General features: G+C 39.3%; 1 protein-coding gene and 1 long non-coding RNA gene across 2 annotated transcripts in view; one reads left to right on the forward strand and one right to left on the reverse strand.

Annotated features, from left to right (window-relative positions):
* notum1a (notum, palmitoleoyl-protein carboxylesterase a) overlaps positions 1-5,840 on the forward strand; it is a 59,994-nt gene extending 54,154 nt beyond the window's left edge. The window contains exon 11 of the mRNA XM_039739708.1: positions 4,467-5,840. Within this exon, the coding sequence (XP_039595642.1) occupies positions 4,467-4,773 (307 nt within the window). The 3' untranslated portion in view covers positions 4,774-5,840. The remainder of the gene's footprint in view (positions 1-4,466) is intronic.
* The window catches only part of LOC120517402, a 25,153-nt gene continuing 8,601 nt past the window's right edge, over positions 1-16,552 (reverse strand). Inside the window, exons 2-3 of the long non-coding RNA XR_005631027.1 lie at positions 6,583-6,723; positions 1-40 (exon numbers count right to left, since the gene is read on the reverse strand). This is a non-coding gene — a long non-coding RNA (uncharacterized LOC120517402). The remainder of the gene's footprint in view (positions 41-6,582; positions 6,724-16,552) is intronic.

Consider the following 16,552-nt stretch of genomic DNA (forward strand, 5'->3'; position numbering starts at 1 on the left):
CAAAAAGAAGGTTCTCAGTGTTTATCTTGAAGTGAAGTGCCTGGAGTTGTAGAAGGTAAATAATAGATCGTCATTTGGAATACATAAATTTCATGTGTGTTCTGTGTCTACAACAATCTGTGTAAACACATCGTTAACACTAGAATTACCAAAGACTACGAAAAAACTTGTAAATCCATCCCACCTTAAATCCCTTCGCACCACTCCGTCAGCGTCTTTTGTCTTGTAAATATGTTGATAAGCAGCCAACAGTGACTATAACATTTTTTGAGAAATGAGCTGCTCTTATTCTTACTATTTTAGAATAAAAACATGGTGGATGACATCTAGCACTGCAAAGATAATTACACAATTTGTAACTGACCACAACTTATCAGACTCCTGGTGATTTCTAAACCCAAACTCAAGAACATATTCCTTCTACTCACCAGTGCATCATTGCTACTCAAGAATTGATTACAGTGGAACCTCGGGTCATGACCGTAATTTGTTCTAAAACTCTGGTCGCAACCCAATTTGGTCGTGACCCGAAGTAATTTCCCCCATAGGATTGTATGTAAATACAATTAATCCGTTCTGGACCATACAAGCTGTATGTAAATATATATTTTTTTAAAGATTTTTAAGCACAAAAATAGTTACTTATACGATAGAATGCACAGTGTAATAGTAAACTAAATGTAAAAACATTGAATAACACTGAGAATACTTTGAACAGAGAAAACGAACATTGCAAGAGTTCACGCTATAGTCTTACGAACCGCTCTCTGTAAACACTTTTTTTAATGAGTTTTAAGCACAGGAAAAAAAATGAACATTTGAAAAATCCATAATTTATACAAAAAATAAACATAAACAACCAAGAAAACTAACCTTGCATGAGTTGAGTTCTGGCATGAAGGAAGTGAGGAGGAACTGGGTAGAGAGGAAAAGTCTGTGAAGATTCAAGTTCGCTGCATGCTCCCATCTCGCTTCCGAGAGCCCTTAAACCCGTCACCATCGGTAATGTTACCGATGAGCACAACAGTGAGGCACTACAATGGAGCAATCGGATGGTTGAAAAAGTGCCAAGTGCTTTTATTAAAATCAACAAAACAACAGTCAAAAACAAAGTCCAAATTAAAGTACATTGCTTTCAGAATCCTTCAATAAATAAATGATCAAAACAGAAGTGAAGTAGAGGTTAAAATCCAATACAAAAAAGTCTTCATTAAATACGAGATTAAAACAATTCTCGAAGCAGTCTCTTTAAAAACAAGCCCGGTGCATTCTTTAACTGTCTTCTCAGCCATACTGCCTTCTTTAACTGCCTTCTCGCGCTCTTTCTCTTGCTCGCTCGCTGCACAGGAAATGCACAGGGAGAGACTGAACACGTGCAGAAATCATCGGCGCGTACAAGCCGGAAGGGAAACTGGCTTGTTCGTCACCCGAGTGTGTGGTCGTGAACAGATGCAAAAGTTTGGCAAACTTTTAACCCCATTTGTAAGTGGTCCAAGACGTTCATCACCCGAGGTTCCACTGTATTTTTTTGTAGGTAACCATTTCTTGCCTGCGATTAAATCTTGCAAGTACAATGCTATTGTTATTTCCAACCATGCCCCTTTGATCTTGGAGCTAATATCATTATGCTCCACATACTCATCTCGCAGATGGCGTCTTAACCCACTTTTATTAGCAGACGAGAACTTTACAGAATTTATATCAAAACAAATCAGTTTTTTTCTAGACACAAATATATCCTCATAGGCCTCTGCAAGAATACTCTGGGAAACCCTGAAGGCCTTCTTAAGTGGAATCATTATCTCATATCTTTCCCACAGAAATAAATTTGAAGCCAAGCAGGTATCAAAGCTAACCAACAAAATTACTAGAATAGATCAAGAACATGCCAGGTGTCTAAGTGAGGCTCTTCATAGGAAAAGGCAGGCTCTGCATTCAGAACTCAACCTCTTGACAACTAAAGAAATTGAACAACTCATTTTTAAATCAAGTCATCATTACTATGAACATGGAGAGAAAGCTAATAAGCCCTTAGCTCAACAAATCCACAAGCAAGTAGTTCTCAGTGCAATCCCACCAATTACCAACACAAACAGAGACATAATCATTGACCATAAAAATATAATGCACACATTTAGAGACTACTATAAATCCTTATATTCTACTGAGTTTAAAGAAGACAAGACACAATCTAATGCATTTCTGGATGTATTAGAGATACCACAAATAGATACTGTTAATGCAGAGGAACTGGATAAACCGTTATCTCTCTCAGAATTACTAGATGCTATAAAGTCACTTCAGAGTGGGAAGCAGCAGGCCCCGATGGCTACCCTGTCGAATTTTATAAGACGTTCTCCACTCAGCTAGCTCCCCTCCTATTAGCAACATTCACAGAAGCTAGAGACAATAAAATTATACCTCAGACTTTTCGTCAAGCATTAATCAACCTCTTTCCTAAACAAAATAAGGACATATTACAATGTGCATCATACAGACCAATTTCACTTCTGAATAATGATGTTAAGATACTCACCAAAATCCTAGCAAAAAGGATGGAGAAATTGCTGCCTTCAGTAATATCACAAGATCAAACTGGATTTATTAATGGCCGACATTTAGCTTCCAATCTCCGACGCCTGTTTAATGTAATATATTCACCAGCAAAGTCAAACATCCCAGAGATATTATTATCCTTGGATGCAGAAAAAGCATTTGATATGATTGAATGGAACTACCTTTTCACTAACATATGCAGTTTTTAATGCCTGGAAAACATTTGGGATTAAATCACTTAGAGATCTGTACATAGACGTCTTTGCATCCTATGAACAATTACATTCTAAATTTAACTTTCCAGCAACACATTTCTTTCACTATATTCAAATTAGGAACTTTGTTAAGCAGAACCTGCCCAATTTTCCTCACCTCCCACCTTCCTCTATGCTGGAAAAAATATTGATCAGTTTCAAGGACTTAGACAGCATCTCTGCAGTATATAAAACCATTTTACAGTCCCTTCCTTTCAAAGATCCAAGCGTACAGTGGGAAAAGGATCTCTTCCTCAACATATCAAAAAAGGAGTGGAAGGTAGCAATGCAGAGAATTCACTTGAGCTCCATATGTGCAAAACATACAATTATTCAACTCAAAATTATATATCGAGCACATCTGTCTCGCTTGAAATTATACAAAATGTTTCCAGGGCAAGATCCTACCTGTGAACGTTGCAATCAAGTGCCAGCCTCACTGGGTCACATTTTTTGGGCCTGCACCAAATTAACATCATTCTGGGCCAACATTTTTAAATGCCTTTCAGGAGGCCTTGGTGTCACAACTCCTCCTAATCCATTAACAGTTGTGTTTGGTGTACTCCCAGATGGGCTTAAAGTGGAGAAGGACAAATAAACTGTGATTGCCTTTACTACACTATTGGCACGTAGACTTATCTTGCTCAACTGGAAGAATCCTGACTCTCCTATTCTAAGTCAGTAGGTAACTGATGTTATTTATTATTTGAAACTAGAAAAAATCTAATTCTCACTTAGAGGATCTGTGCAGAAATTTTTCAAAACCTGGCAGAATCTAATCAATAACATTTTAGAATAAGCTCTTAATGCACTGAGGAAGCATATTCTCTCCCTGTTCTTTTTTTCCTTTCTTTTTCTTCTACATTTATCCTTATTCACTTATTAATTTATCTATTTACTTATTTTTACTAGGTTTACATTTTATTCTGCTGCCCATGCTCTCTTTCTCAGGGGTGGGGGTTGATTTGCTTTCAATTTGTATGGAATGTTATATGATTTCAATAAAATCACTAAAATTAAAAAAAAGGATAACAGGTTCCCATCTGACTGTAATACTATCGCCTATCTGCTCAAATGTGTTCTACTAGCCTTCTAAGTCCTGATGCTAACCTCAACAACAATTTAAAAATGTGCATTGAACAAATATTTATATATTTCCAGTGTACTTCAGCGTCACACAGGGAGTCAGTGAAGATGACAGTGTCATGAAACTTTGTGATTTGCACATTACAGCATTAGCTGCAGGGTGTTGCCATCTGATTAAATGAAAGAGTTGCACTTTTCTTTTATTGAACAGTATGGTGGCATAGTATCAAAAGTACTGTTTGACAGGTGCAGGGACTCAAGTTTGAAAGTCTACTCAGTCCGTCTCAATTTGGAGTCGTCACATGCCCCTCATGTATGTTTTAGTTCTTTTTGTCAACCCTGGTTTACCTCACCATCCTAAAAATATGCAGGTGACTCTTATCCGGACTTGGTGTGGCCAAAGAAGCTGGATAAGTTCTGACAATGAAGTGTCACTATAAAAGGATAGATAGATTGTTTTAAATGTATTTCCTAATATAACTATTATAGACATTTGCACAGAAAAGAATATGTTTAACATTTGACCACAAGTGACAGATTTCTTTTCTTTTACTATGTTTGTCCTTTTAGTTACTGGATGGACATTCAAGTCAAAGGCACCTCTTTACCCCGAGCTCTACACTGCTGGGACCGCAGTCTGCATGAAAATAGTAAGAACAACAAGAACCCACCCAAGGGCTGCCCCATTCACCTCATTGACAGCTGTCCTTGGCCACACTGCAACCCCACCTGTCCCACCATACGGGACCAGTTCACAGGCCAGGAGATGAACGTAATCCAGTTCCTGATGCACATGGGCTTTGACGTGCAGAAGATGGCCAGGCAACAAGGCATGGAACCTAGCAAACTCCTTGGAATGCTGAGTAGTGGCAGCTAAACATATGTGTCAAACTAGAATAATGGGGCTCATTTCAGGAAGATAGAAAGGTGGGCTTAGCAAGACACCACTCAACTGTCCCTAGCCCCATGGCAGGGCCATATTGCAGCCCCCCCATAGCTAAAATTGAGTCATCTCCTAAAGATGTAAAGCTTTATTCTGCACATAACAAGCAAGCCACCATTTCTGTTTTGCTTCAAAAAGAAGATCATTACTTCAAGTGGAATCCAGTTTAAGACACTGATTATATACCTTTTTTGTAAGAAAAATAGTTTTAACCACAAATATGTTAATTAAAAAAGATTTAAACTAATTATTATAATAGTAATATAAAAACATGGGACTCCTGAAACAAGTTGACTGGTCAGAATTTTGTTCTTCAGACCTCAATTTTCATTAAAAAAAAGACTCAAAACCATGGTGGGAAAAGCACTGGATTGTCCGTCCAATCGCAGCTGAAGGAAGGACTGGATTTTTCGCAGGGCTCTGGCTCTTTTCAAAGTGGACACCAATGTAGACACAGTGGACTTTAATTTTCTTTAAAAAATGTACTCGATACAATTTTTTATGAAATGACTTCATAAAAAGCAGGAAAAGTTATTACTAATTCTATTTTATTTGGTAACATATTTTTTTAACAGAAAACTCAAGCTAGTTTGGCTGTATTACAAATATTTATTTTATTATGTAAATCATATTTATAAGTGCTATTAAGGCTCAGAAGTGATTCTTTGTAAATTGTAAATACTTGTGTTTTATTTTTTTTTTTCTGTTTTTCAATTTTGTTTTTTGATCGCATGTCCCTGTAACAGAACAAAAGAAAGGAAATGCTATCTCTATGGCAACCAGAAATTGTGGATTTTTGTTTTCACTAGACTCCAGCTGGGTAAACAAATTTTCTCAATTACACAGACACATGCACCCAATAAGCACGTTCTGTCACGTGCAACATGACAGCTGTGCTTTTCTTCTGCATTCGAAATTTCTTTAAGTATACTTTTCATAAATAGGCAGATTGGATGTATTCCTTAATTCCGTAAAATTAAAATTTCTTTACTTTATAATAATGGGATGGACCTTTGGATTGTTTATGCCCTATTTTCTGCTGATATTAAAAGTAGTCTTCAACATTTTTCAATGACAATTGCCATGACTTCATACTACATAGGTGGGTGTTTGAGGCATTTAGAGTATTTCTATCCCACTTTATGGTCAGATATGCTGTAAAAGAGGACATCCTCAACATTTTTTGAAGGAAAAATAATCTTGCTTTAGGTATTTACTGCTGTGTTAACAATTACTGTGAAATGAATAATAATTCATATATCAACTTCTGAGCCCCTCCACATTATATACTGTAGCCAGGCTGCTTTGTATCGAATCTTCAGTGGCAAATAAGCTCATATTGAAGTGACAGTACAGGAGAGCTTTGTAGCTCAAGAACAAAAGGTGGGAACACTAGGGGGCACTCTAGAGTATTACTGAACCCAAAATAAGTCAAAGCAGGAAAGCATTGTGTCTTTATAACATAATTTAAACACACAAGCAATAGCATTGCTGTGGCGCAGTCATAACTGAATTTTCCTACATATGTTCTGATTTCCCTAATTTGCCTAACTAATAATGTCTTCCCCTGTTTTGCTGTTGATGAGCCAGACATATAAGTTTATGCACCTTTCATGTATGAAAGCAGACCAGTATATGCTGAAGTACTATTGGGGTACCAGCCAAGTCACCCCTTCAAATAAACAAAATGAAAACAAAAGTCACTCAGGCACACAAGCAGAAAATAAAGAGTCTGCAGACCACCTTAAGTCGCCGTTTGAGTCATGGGAGTTCTGTCTGTTTTGGTTGTTGGGTCACGATTTGATGCCAGCTTCCAGGAGCAACCCAGTTTAATGGCATTTGAACCAGAAGGGGCAAGACCTTCTTGGGAGTAGTGGGCAGATACTACAAGGAAAAGAGAAGAAGATGATGTTAATGCCAGTGCCTCTCTCATCCTGGAAGGTGGTCCCTTGGAACACATGCATGACACAAGTCACAAAAAATTAATCAAACAATTCAATGGTGCCTTGTCTGTCTCAACTGACATTAGATCTTTGTAATACCATGTGCCATACATACAGATTGAAATGCTAGGTAAAGTGAGAGCCTCACAACCACCCAGTGCTCAGGATCATTGGTGGGCTATGAACGGCTTACATTGAAGCAGCAACACCTCAAGTTTACAACTGAACAGGATTGAGGTGATAAAGGACAAGCCACAATAACATGCAAACCAGATACAGACGATACAACCAGTGGTTGGCTGATCAGCACAAGACCAGAAAACAACTGAAAAAACATTTCTATAAGCATATTGTACCTGCTCTTTCTGCACTAGGATTCTGTGCTTCCTTGAAACAGGATTTTAAATTTTTTTTTTACAAATTAGCAAGGTGTGTCATACTGCTGACTTCTTTTTCTTGACGTGGATTTATCAGAGTCATCCTCAGTGGTGGATGGAAATTCAAGATGTAGTCTAATGCATTCCTGAAGTTGATCTCCTTCCTTTTTATTTTCCATTTACTGTGCCCACCTTTATGGGGACAAATGGTATTGTACTTTTTCTTCACTGGTGTGTGTTGTGAGGCTTCAACATGGAAGAGCTGATTTTGGAAATGCAAGCATGCAATTTAAAACATTAACAACAATGACAGGTCTGCCTCAATGTAATACAGAGCTTGACCTTTGAATTCCATCACTAAAGTGAAGAGCTCTTGGCTGCACATACACATACTGTACACCCAAATATATAAACACTGAAGGGCCAATTAGCCTAACTCTTCTGCTTGAAGACAATTTCACATACTACAAGAAGCTGTATTTTTCTAGATACGTAATTACCCTGAGTGTATGATAGAAAACTGGGAAAAAGTTCTTAAGTAAAGCTGAGAGTTTTATAAATATTAAGTAAGTTAAATTACAGAAGGAAACGTAGCACTTATTTTGCACAACATCTGGTGGGACTGTGACCCTCTGGTCCTTAATGTAAAAATACAACTGCACACAGAAAGATCATACAAAGGGAGTATTAAAAAAGACAAAACACATTGAAAAGAATGCAACTTTTTCCCAATCCCTGTCTTCTGTTCCTACTACATTTGTCTGGTGGGCTGAGTTGTCTGCTTGTCCACCTTAAAGCACCTTCAAAAAGCATTTGATATGGTGCCACATGTGAGGTTGGACATGAAACAAAAAGAAGAGGGAGTTCAGGGTGATGTTTTAGATGGGTGCAGAACTGGCTCAGACACAGGAAGCAGAGGGTTGGCTGATGTTAAGAGTGGTGTTCCACAAGGCTTGGTGCCAGGGCTGATACTATTTTTAATCTCTCTATTATAAAAAAAATCCTGGAGAGAAACACTAGGGCGTCGAGACGTGATCTTCACGTGAAGATCATAGAAGACACTTAAAAGACCTGCAAGACGAAAGAGACTGGCCACAGAGCATCTCGCTGGGACCTTAAATATGAGACTTTGTGCCAAGAGATTGACCCAGGACCGTCTTGCAATAACGTGGAACATGAGATTCTTGCGAGACATGCCCTACCAATGCCCTAGAACCAATATCAAATAAGACCATGGGCAGCAACACACTCAGTCATGGTTTGGCTTTGAGCACACACAGATCCAGGGCTCTATATAAATCGTATAAGGACAATACGTTAAAGATGAAACGTTGACGACTACGCGAAGAAATAAGCAGCGCGGAGAAAAGAGACTCAAAAGTGTTGGAGAGACAAAAAAGAAAAAGTATAATCTAGGTGCAAATTCAGAAAATAAGGAAAGTAATTATCAGCCTGGAACAAGATAGATAGATAGATACTTTATTAATCCCAAGGGGAAATTCACATAATCTAGCAGCAGTATACTGATACAAAAAAAAAAAAATATTAAATTAAATAGTAATAAAAATTCATGAAAAAGCAGACAATAATTTTAAATAATGTTAGCATTTACTCCCCCGGATGGAATTGAAGAGTCGCATAGTGTGGGGGAGGAACGATCTCCTCAGTCTGTCACTGAAGCTACTCCTCTGTCTGGAGATGACACTATTCAGTGGATGCAGTGGATTCTTCATGATTGGCAGGAGTTTGCTTAATGCCCGTCGCTCTGCCACAGATGTTAAACTGTCCAACTTTATTCCTACAATAGAGCCTGCCTTCTTAACAAGTTTGTCCAGGCATGAGGCGGCTTTCATGCTGCCTCCCCAGCACACCACTGCGTAGAAGAGGGCACTCGCCACAACCGTCTGGTAGAACATCTGCAGCATCTTATTGCAGATGTTGAAGGATGCCAACCTTCTCAGAAAGTATAGTCTGCTCTGACCTTTCTTACATAGAGCATCAGTATTGGCAGTCCAGTCCAATTTGTCATCCAGCTGCACTCCCAGATATTTATAGGTCTGCACCCTCTGCACACAGTCACCTCTGATGATCACAGGGTCCATGAGGGGCCTGGGCCTCCTAAAATCCACTACCAGCTCCTTGGTGGAATTGAAAAAAAAGCACATCCAATACGGACGTTGGCGCTATACACATGTGGAGAAAGTTAAAGAAAATGAAAGAAGGAAAATTCAAAAGTATAAAAAAAGAAAGTAAAGATCGCAGTAGCGCAAACAAATGGAAATTATTACTCAAAAAAGGGAAAATAATCACCCCCGACCAGGTGTCGTTGAAAAAAAAGCAGGATAAAGCGAGGTCAGAAGTAAAAGACAGTAGAAAAAAAAGTAAAACGTCATAAAGAGGTTAAAAAACAAGGAGGCCAAACACATGCAGAGCAGGTTAGAGATAATGAAAACTGGAATTCAAAATACTCAAAAACAACGTAGGCATGAAACACATGCAGAGCAAGATACAGAATATGAAAGCAGAAAAAAATGAAAATGTCAAAAAAAGAGAAATTATTATTCAGAGAAATAACGAAAAGGCGAATAGAGATCGAATATATGGACAAAGGTGATGTGTCATAAGTATGTAAATATTGTAAGGCTTTGAAGTTTAAGTCAGAGAATTTCAAAAATAGAGTTTACCTCACATGCATTTATTAGTTACTTTGCAAAAAAATTATTAACTGCTGAAGATGTAGATCATTTTGTCTGTGCTGAAATTCTAAACAGAGAAACCTATCCTGAATTATGGTACAAAGTCATTAAACACATGTCTCACTGACCTCATTTAAAAGATTCAGCACATTGGGACCCAATAGATTCCAAATATTGTTTTTACAGTAGTTCTGAAATAAAAGTGAAACTAATAAAATAGCAAGAATTCAAAGAAAAAAAATCTTAAAACTGTGTATCCAGAAAAACAAAAACAGGGGTTGGCAAGCAAAGCGAGCAGGGGGTGACTTTTTAGATAGATATACAAGTATCAAGCTGGTTTGGCAGATAGTCTGAAATCCATTAAATCATTACAGAGGGACGTGGACAGCATACAGGCTTGGGCAGATTTGTGGCAGATGAAATTTAATGTCAGTAAATTTAAAGTATTACACATAAGAAGTCTAAGTGTTTGGTTTGAATACACAATGGGCAGTCATAAAATCGAGAGTACTAAGCTATCGACTTCCAGGCATATTTCAGAAGCCATTAAGAAGGCAAACAGAATGTTAGGTTATATAGCGCCCTGATGTGTGGAGTACAAGTCCAAGGAGGTTATGCTCAAGCTTTATAATGCATTGGAGTACGGTGTACAGTTTTGGTTTCCAGGTTACAAAAATGACATAGACCTTTTCAACAATTATTTTGACTGATTTTGTTGTTTTGGGATACAATTTTGGTAATTCTGGTCTGCTCCCTGGCCATAACTTTTTTTTGCACATAAAAACATTTTTTGCATCTCCTTGCTTTTCTGGGCTATATTGCAGTTCCGAGCACCTGTTTTACCTAAGGCTAATCGTGCTGTGTGTGGAAAGCAATGAAGACACCAGAAATTTATTTTGGTGGCTTAACTGCACTTTCCACCCCTTCTTACTTCTCTGTCCTTGTCACTCTCTTTATGTCTCTCCCAAGACTTAAAAACGTCTTTTTATTTTTTTCATGTTCAGTCAGAATTGTTGTTACACACAGGAAGCTGCATTGGAAGCTGCATTATGTAGCCAGATGTTTGATCTGCCTAATTCAGGAGACAAAAGTCTTCTACTGGTCATTAGAGAGTGGTGTCTTCTTCTAATAGTTCAAAGTTCCATCATCTTCACTGGGATTTTTAGTATTAAGACTCTTTTCTGTGGCACTCCAGATTGTGGTCAGGAGCATCATGCTTGTTTTAGTTATCCTTGAGGTGTGTCTAGAACTTGATTAGAGTCCACAATTGGTGAAGTGAATTGATAGAACATAGTTCTACTCACACCCCTGTGTAAATAAGGTATCATAATTCACACTGCACGTCTGGACAAAAAAGCCACGAACTCCAAGGAACTCTCTGTAGACCTTGGCAATCAAATTATGATGAGGCATTGATCAGGGCACAAGTATAAGACCATTCGTGGTGGTTGAAATGGCTCATTGCTCTATGAAAAAGCACTTTAAGTAGTGAGAAAAGTGCTATATAAATGTAAAGAATTATTATTAGTAGTAATAGTAGTACTATTAATTGTGAAATAGAAGAAGTTTGAACCACCAAAACTCTTCCTGGTGGTTGGCAATGTTCCAATTGGGTTAAAAGAACCTTGGTCAGGGAGATGACTGAAAGCCCAATGGTTACTCTAACAGAGCTTCAGAGGTCCCCTGCTGGGAAGAGAGAATCTGCCAGAAGGATGGCCAATCACAGCAACATTCCATCAATTAGGCATTTATGGTAGACTAGCTGTACCCCATGGCTGCGCCCACATAGTAATGAAACTGGACAAACTGTAAAAATCAATAGACGTTGGCACAGTATCTGATTGTCTTCAGCTCTGACAGGAGAGCGTTCCCCGCGTGGGGAGAAAAGCACATGTCCGTGATATCTCTGGCAATCAGCAGCTACCCTCTAAAACACATGGAGCTCTGATCTCTCTCTCAAAAACATCAAATGTTACTCCTTAACAATCTGTAGATGATAATGTCTGTTAAACAAACAGGTATCGCTAACTAAGCAGAGGCAAGGTGCACTCCAACACGTGGCGAGACTTAGACCAACCCAAACGGAGGCTGGTGAGTGAATGAGGAAGGCCCCGCCCCCCTGCTCTCGGCCCACAGCCACTCTGTTGGATTTGCATAAAGACATCAGTACCGCAAGCGAACTGTGGTACTCAGTGCGATGAGAGAAGTCGCCAAATCAACCGGAAAGTTCAAGCAAATTCTAGGAAACAACCAGATCTAAATCTGTTAAGTAATTCTCTCGTGAAAAGCGGACAGACAAACAGACAGAACGCGCTTGGGCCACGACATTTTTAAAACCGTTTCTTAGCAAGCATTTATGGGCCAAGGGTAACCTACATTATAAATTTCAAGTCCCTAGTCATCATGTTTCGGGAGATTTCATGATGAGTGACTCAGTGGTATTTGGCTTTTACTGTATATATATATATATATATATTGTGAACTTTGACCCGGACACAGACAGAGGGACATCATATTATCACCACACACTGTTTATTTACAATTATTATGTACAAAAGTCACGTGCTCACACAACCCCAGTGCCTCTTGCACCGATCCCCCAATTGTCCAGGCTCACAGTCTTTTGTGCCTTTCCTTCCTGGCCGCCTCCAGTCCTTGCTCCAGCTCTGTCCACTACCTCCCAACATCCACTGCTGACTGGAGGGAGGCGGCCCCTTTTATAGGAACCCGGATGGGCTCCAGCTGCTTCCCGGCAATCAGTCCAAGCCACACCCCAATGTGGCGGAAGTGCCGGCTGCGCACCCGGAAGCCATCTGGGTGTCCCCTGTCGTCTTCCCCCCAGCACTTCCTGGTGTGGCGGAAGTGCTAGGCTCCAGGGTTCCTCAGGCACCTGGGCGCCGCCTGGTGGTGGCCACGGGCCCCTACAGGGCTGGGCTTCCAAGCCCTGTACCCGAGGCCCCCAACCTAACCAGGACGGACGTCCCGTCGCAGTCTGGAGGAGGCACAAGCCCTCCTCTGGTCCTCCTGGGCATCGGCCGGGGACCACACGAGATATTCCGGCATCGGGGCGCCGCCTGGCGGTGGCCACGGGTCCCTACAGGGTTGGGCTTCCAAGCCCTGTACCCGAGGCCCCCAAACCTAACCAGGACGGACGACCCCTCGCGGTCTGGAGGAGGCACAAGCCCTCCTCTGGTCCTCCTGGGCGTCCCGACCGGGCTCCTGCCCCGGCCGGGGACCACAATATATACAGTGTATATATATATATATATATATAGATTGGTTAGGCAAAAGGTATTTTTGCCAAACATCATTTAAAGGATTCTAAGTGCATGAGGAAAAAGATCCTTTGGTCTGATGACACAAAAATTAAACACTAGCACTATGTCTGTCAGTTATTCACATGCGTAATAATATTCTTACGGAGACAGCATCATGCTATATGGGTGCTTCTCATCAGCAGAGACAGTCAGACTGGTCAGAATTGAGGAAAGGGGGAATACAACCAAATACAGAGTGGCCCTTGAAGATAATCTGCTGCAGAGTGTGGACAGCGTTGGATGGAGGCAACAGTTCACCTTTCAGCATGACAATGACCCGAAGCAGACAGCCAAGGCAATTCTTGAGTTGCTTCGGGACAAGTCTCTGACTATCCCTGAATGTCCCAGCCAAAATCAAGTCGTAAACTCCATAAAACATTTGTGGAGAGACCTGAAGATGGTTGTTTACAGATACTTAGTATCCAGTCTAATGAAGTTTAAGAGGATTTTGCAGGTTCTTTGGGGGTCCTAGAGTCAGTAACTTAATGTAAAGTAAACAAATACTTAACATCTAAGAGGAAAAAAAAAAATAAAGGGGCAAATATTTTGTAGTATTACTCAAAAGAAACAAACTGCTCTAAAAAGTAAATATCCTGTGTAATATGAACAGAATTTGCTGTTTGAAAATGTATCCACAAGATGTCACTGTTTTATTATGAATGGGGTATGTGTGGGCAGGCATGCTGGGGATCTGTGGATGTCTGTGGACTTGAAAATTCAAAAACAAATCACCCAGTCCAAATGAAACTTGGTGGTTAAAAAATATTAGAGGCCAACTGATATAGCGTAAAATTGCTCCAATAAATTTTAGCTTCACAGAGATAACTAAATATGCTCAGTGGTGTTGTTGGCTTGAACGTTATGGTGGGGCCATACCAGATTTTCCTGTATGGGTGCAGATGTCTTGAATATAGGCACCAAACACCCGACTAACTAATAATATTTGTACCATTTTTTCCCAATGTCTAGTGAAAATGCAAGTTCACACAACTTTCATGTCACAAGAAATTAATCAAAGAATGGGGTGTTATTGCCTGGACTGTCTTGATTGGCATCAGATTATTATGATACCCTCTGACATCTTCATCATCTGACAAACTACAGCTATTTTGTTTTAAAGTGAGCACTTTCCAAGCATTGTTTAATCAGGATAATATATTGGATATGAATTTCCTAAATTGAAATGGCAACACTTCAAGTTTAGAATCAAACAGCCACAATAACATAGAAAGAACTTGCAACGGCACCCATGGCACAACTCAAACTGCACAGCACACATCAGGTAGAGCAGAAGGGCAGGAAAGAGTTAAAAATGAATTTGTGATACATACCTGTTCTTTCTACGCCAGGATTCTTTGCTTCTTTAAAACAAGAGCACTATACTGATGGCTCCTTTTCCATGAAGAGCAAGTGGCACATGGATACTCCTTTGGTGGCTTTTTCAATTTTAGTGCAGTCCTTCTTAGCAATGAATCAAAATCAAGATAATATATAGATAATGTCTTATGAATAATGCATTCTTGATAATGATCTCCATTCCAGTTCACATTACTGTTGCCACTTTTCAGGTGTGAATGGATTCAGACAACATAGGAGAAGATTTGGGGGCTGCTGCCCATATACTTGAAGTATGGCTGCCAAACATGAAGGTTTGGTTCATATTAAGTGGTCTTAACAGATCTCAGTCCACAAAACGAGCAAACAGACAGGTTTGGTTTACCGGATATACAATTTAAAGAGATTGTTATTTCAATTGGAATTGTTACATATGCATTATTTTCACTTTTACTTTAAAACTTTTGTAAAAACAATACTTGTCCTTTATTTTAAGAACTGGGAGCATATGATGTCTGTCGGCCAAAAGTTTTCTGTCCGTGAACTTGTTTTAAATGTTGTCTCACTGCCTTGTCTTGCGTGACGTTAAATTGTCTCTCACGGGACGTCAGATTGTCTTATGAGAAGATCACATCTCGTCTCCCTCCCCAAATTTTTTTTTATAATAGAGAGATAAGTAATTTCATTGAGCATTTGATAGAAAACTGGAAAAAATTGCTTTTAAAAATAAAACTGAAGGTTGTTATAAACATTTTAATAATGAGTTAAATTACAGAGAGAAACGTATTTATTCTGCACAACGTTTGGATGTGAGCCTAACCCTCTGGCCCTTAATGCAGAAACACTATTGAATTTGCCACAAATATATGCATAGTGAAAGTGTTGTAGCCCTGCAGTGGGCTGGCGCCCTGCCCGGGGTTTGTTTCCTGCCTTGTGTCCTGTCTTGGCTGGGATTGGCTCCAGCAGACCCCCGTGACCCTATAGTTAGGATATAGCGGGTTGGATAATGGATGGAGGTGGCTTTATGTAGGGAAAGTCGCATGCTAGGCACATCAAAATTTGAGTTTAGCTTCTTGGCCCTAAAAGAGAAACTACCGTCAGCTGCTGGTTTATATTTTGAATATTTTTACATCCGACTTTAATAATACATTGACTCGAACATTTGCATTATACAGATATTATCATAGCTTTTAATTAATATTTTTTCCTGTGCATTTAGGTGTTCTATTAAATCCCCAAATCACTGCAATGCACCATCATCAATATGGTTTGATCATGACCTTCATTAATCACATTCCTCTGATTATTTTCACTGTTAGACACAAAAATAGAATTTCATCTCTTCTCACTGAAGTAAAAGGATTGACAGAACTTATTAGATTTACAAAGCACATATAATACCATAAGAATCCAAGTAGGGAATGAGTTGAAGAGGACAGTTTTCAACATGTCTTTAGGTTATTAAGAATATCTTGTAATGCCCTATGGGCTAGCTAATGCCCCAGCAGTATTTTAATCATATGTGAATGATATCTTTAGGTACATTTTAGGGAAAAGTTGGTATTTTGAATATTTATAAAACTGTCTTCTTTCTCTTCTCCCCCAGACATCCCCTATGAAGAGTAAGATTTTCTATGCTTTTAATTGAGAGACAGAACTGTCCCCTCCGACTACACATGGAGCTCGATTAACTCCTGAAAGAGACTTATGTTTGTTTGAATAACGTTTCTGTCTAAAATCCCCTGTGCAACTCTGTGACCCAAGTGTGACAGCGTATGTGGATTTCACTTTCACCAAATAACAAATCTTTTAATTCTCGTGGATACGCCTCTTCATTGGGAAGAAACACTACTTTTCCCTGACGGCAACACGAATTAGATGATCTACAAGTCTCCGTTTTAAAGTTGAAATCTGAACAATATATTCAATCTCTTTTCGATGTTCTGTTATTTCACTGAGTAATAATTTCCGTTTGTTTGCGCTAATGCGATCTTTACTATCAATTTTTTGAGACGTTTGAATTTTAGTACTTCCATTATGTCTAA

The sequence above is a fragment of the Polypterus senegalus genome, chromosome 17 (genome assembly GCF_016835505.1).
Source record: "Polypterus senegalus isolate Bchr_013 chromosome 17, ASM1683550v1, whole genome shotgun sequence".
NCBI classification, from domain to species: domain Eukaryota; kingdom Metazoa; phylum Chordata; class Cladistia; order Polypteriformes; family Polypteridae; genus Polypterus; species Polypterus senegalus.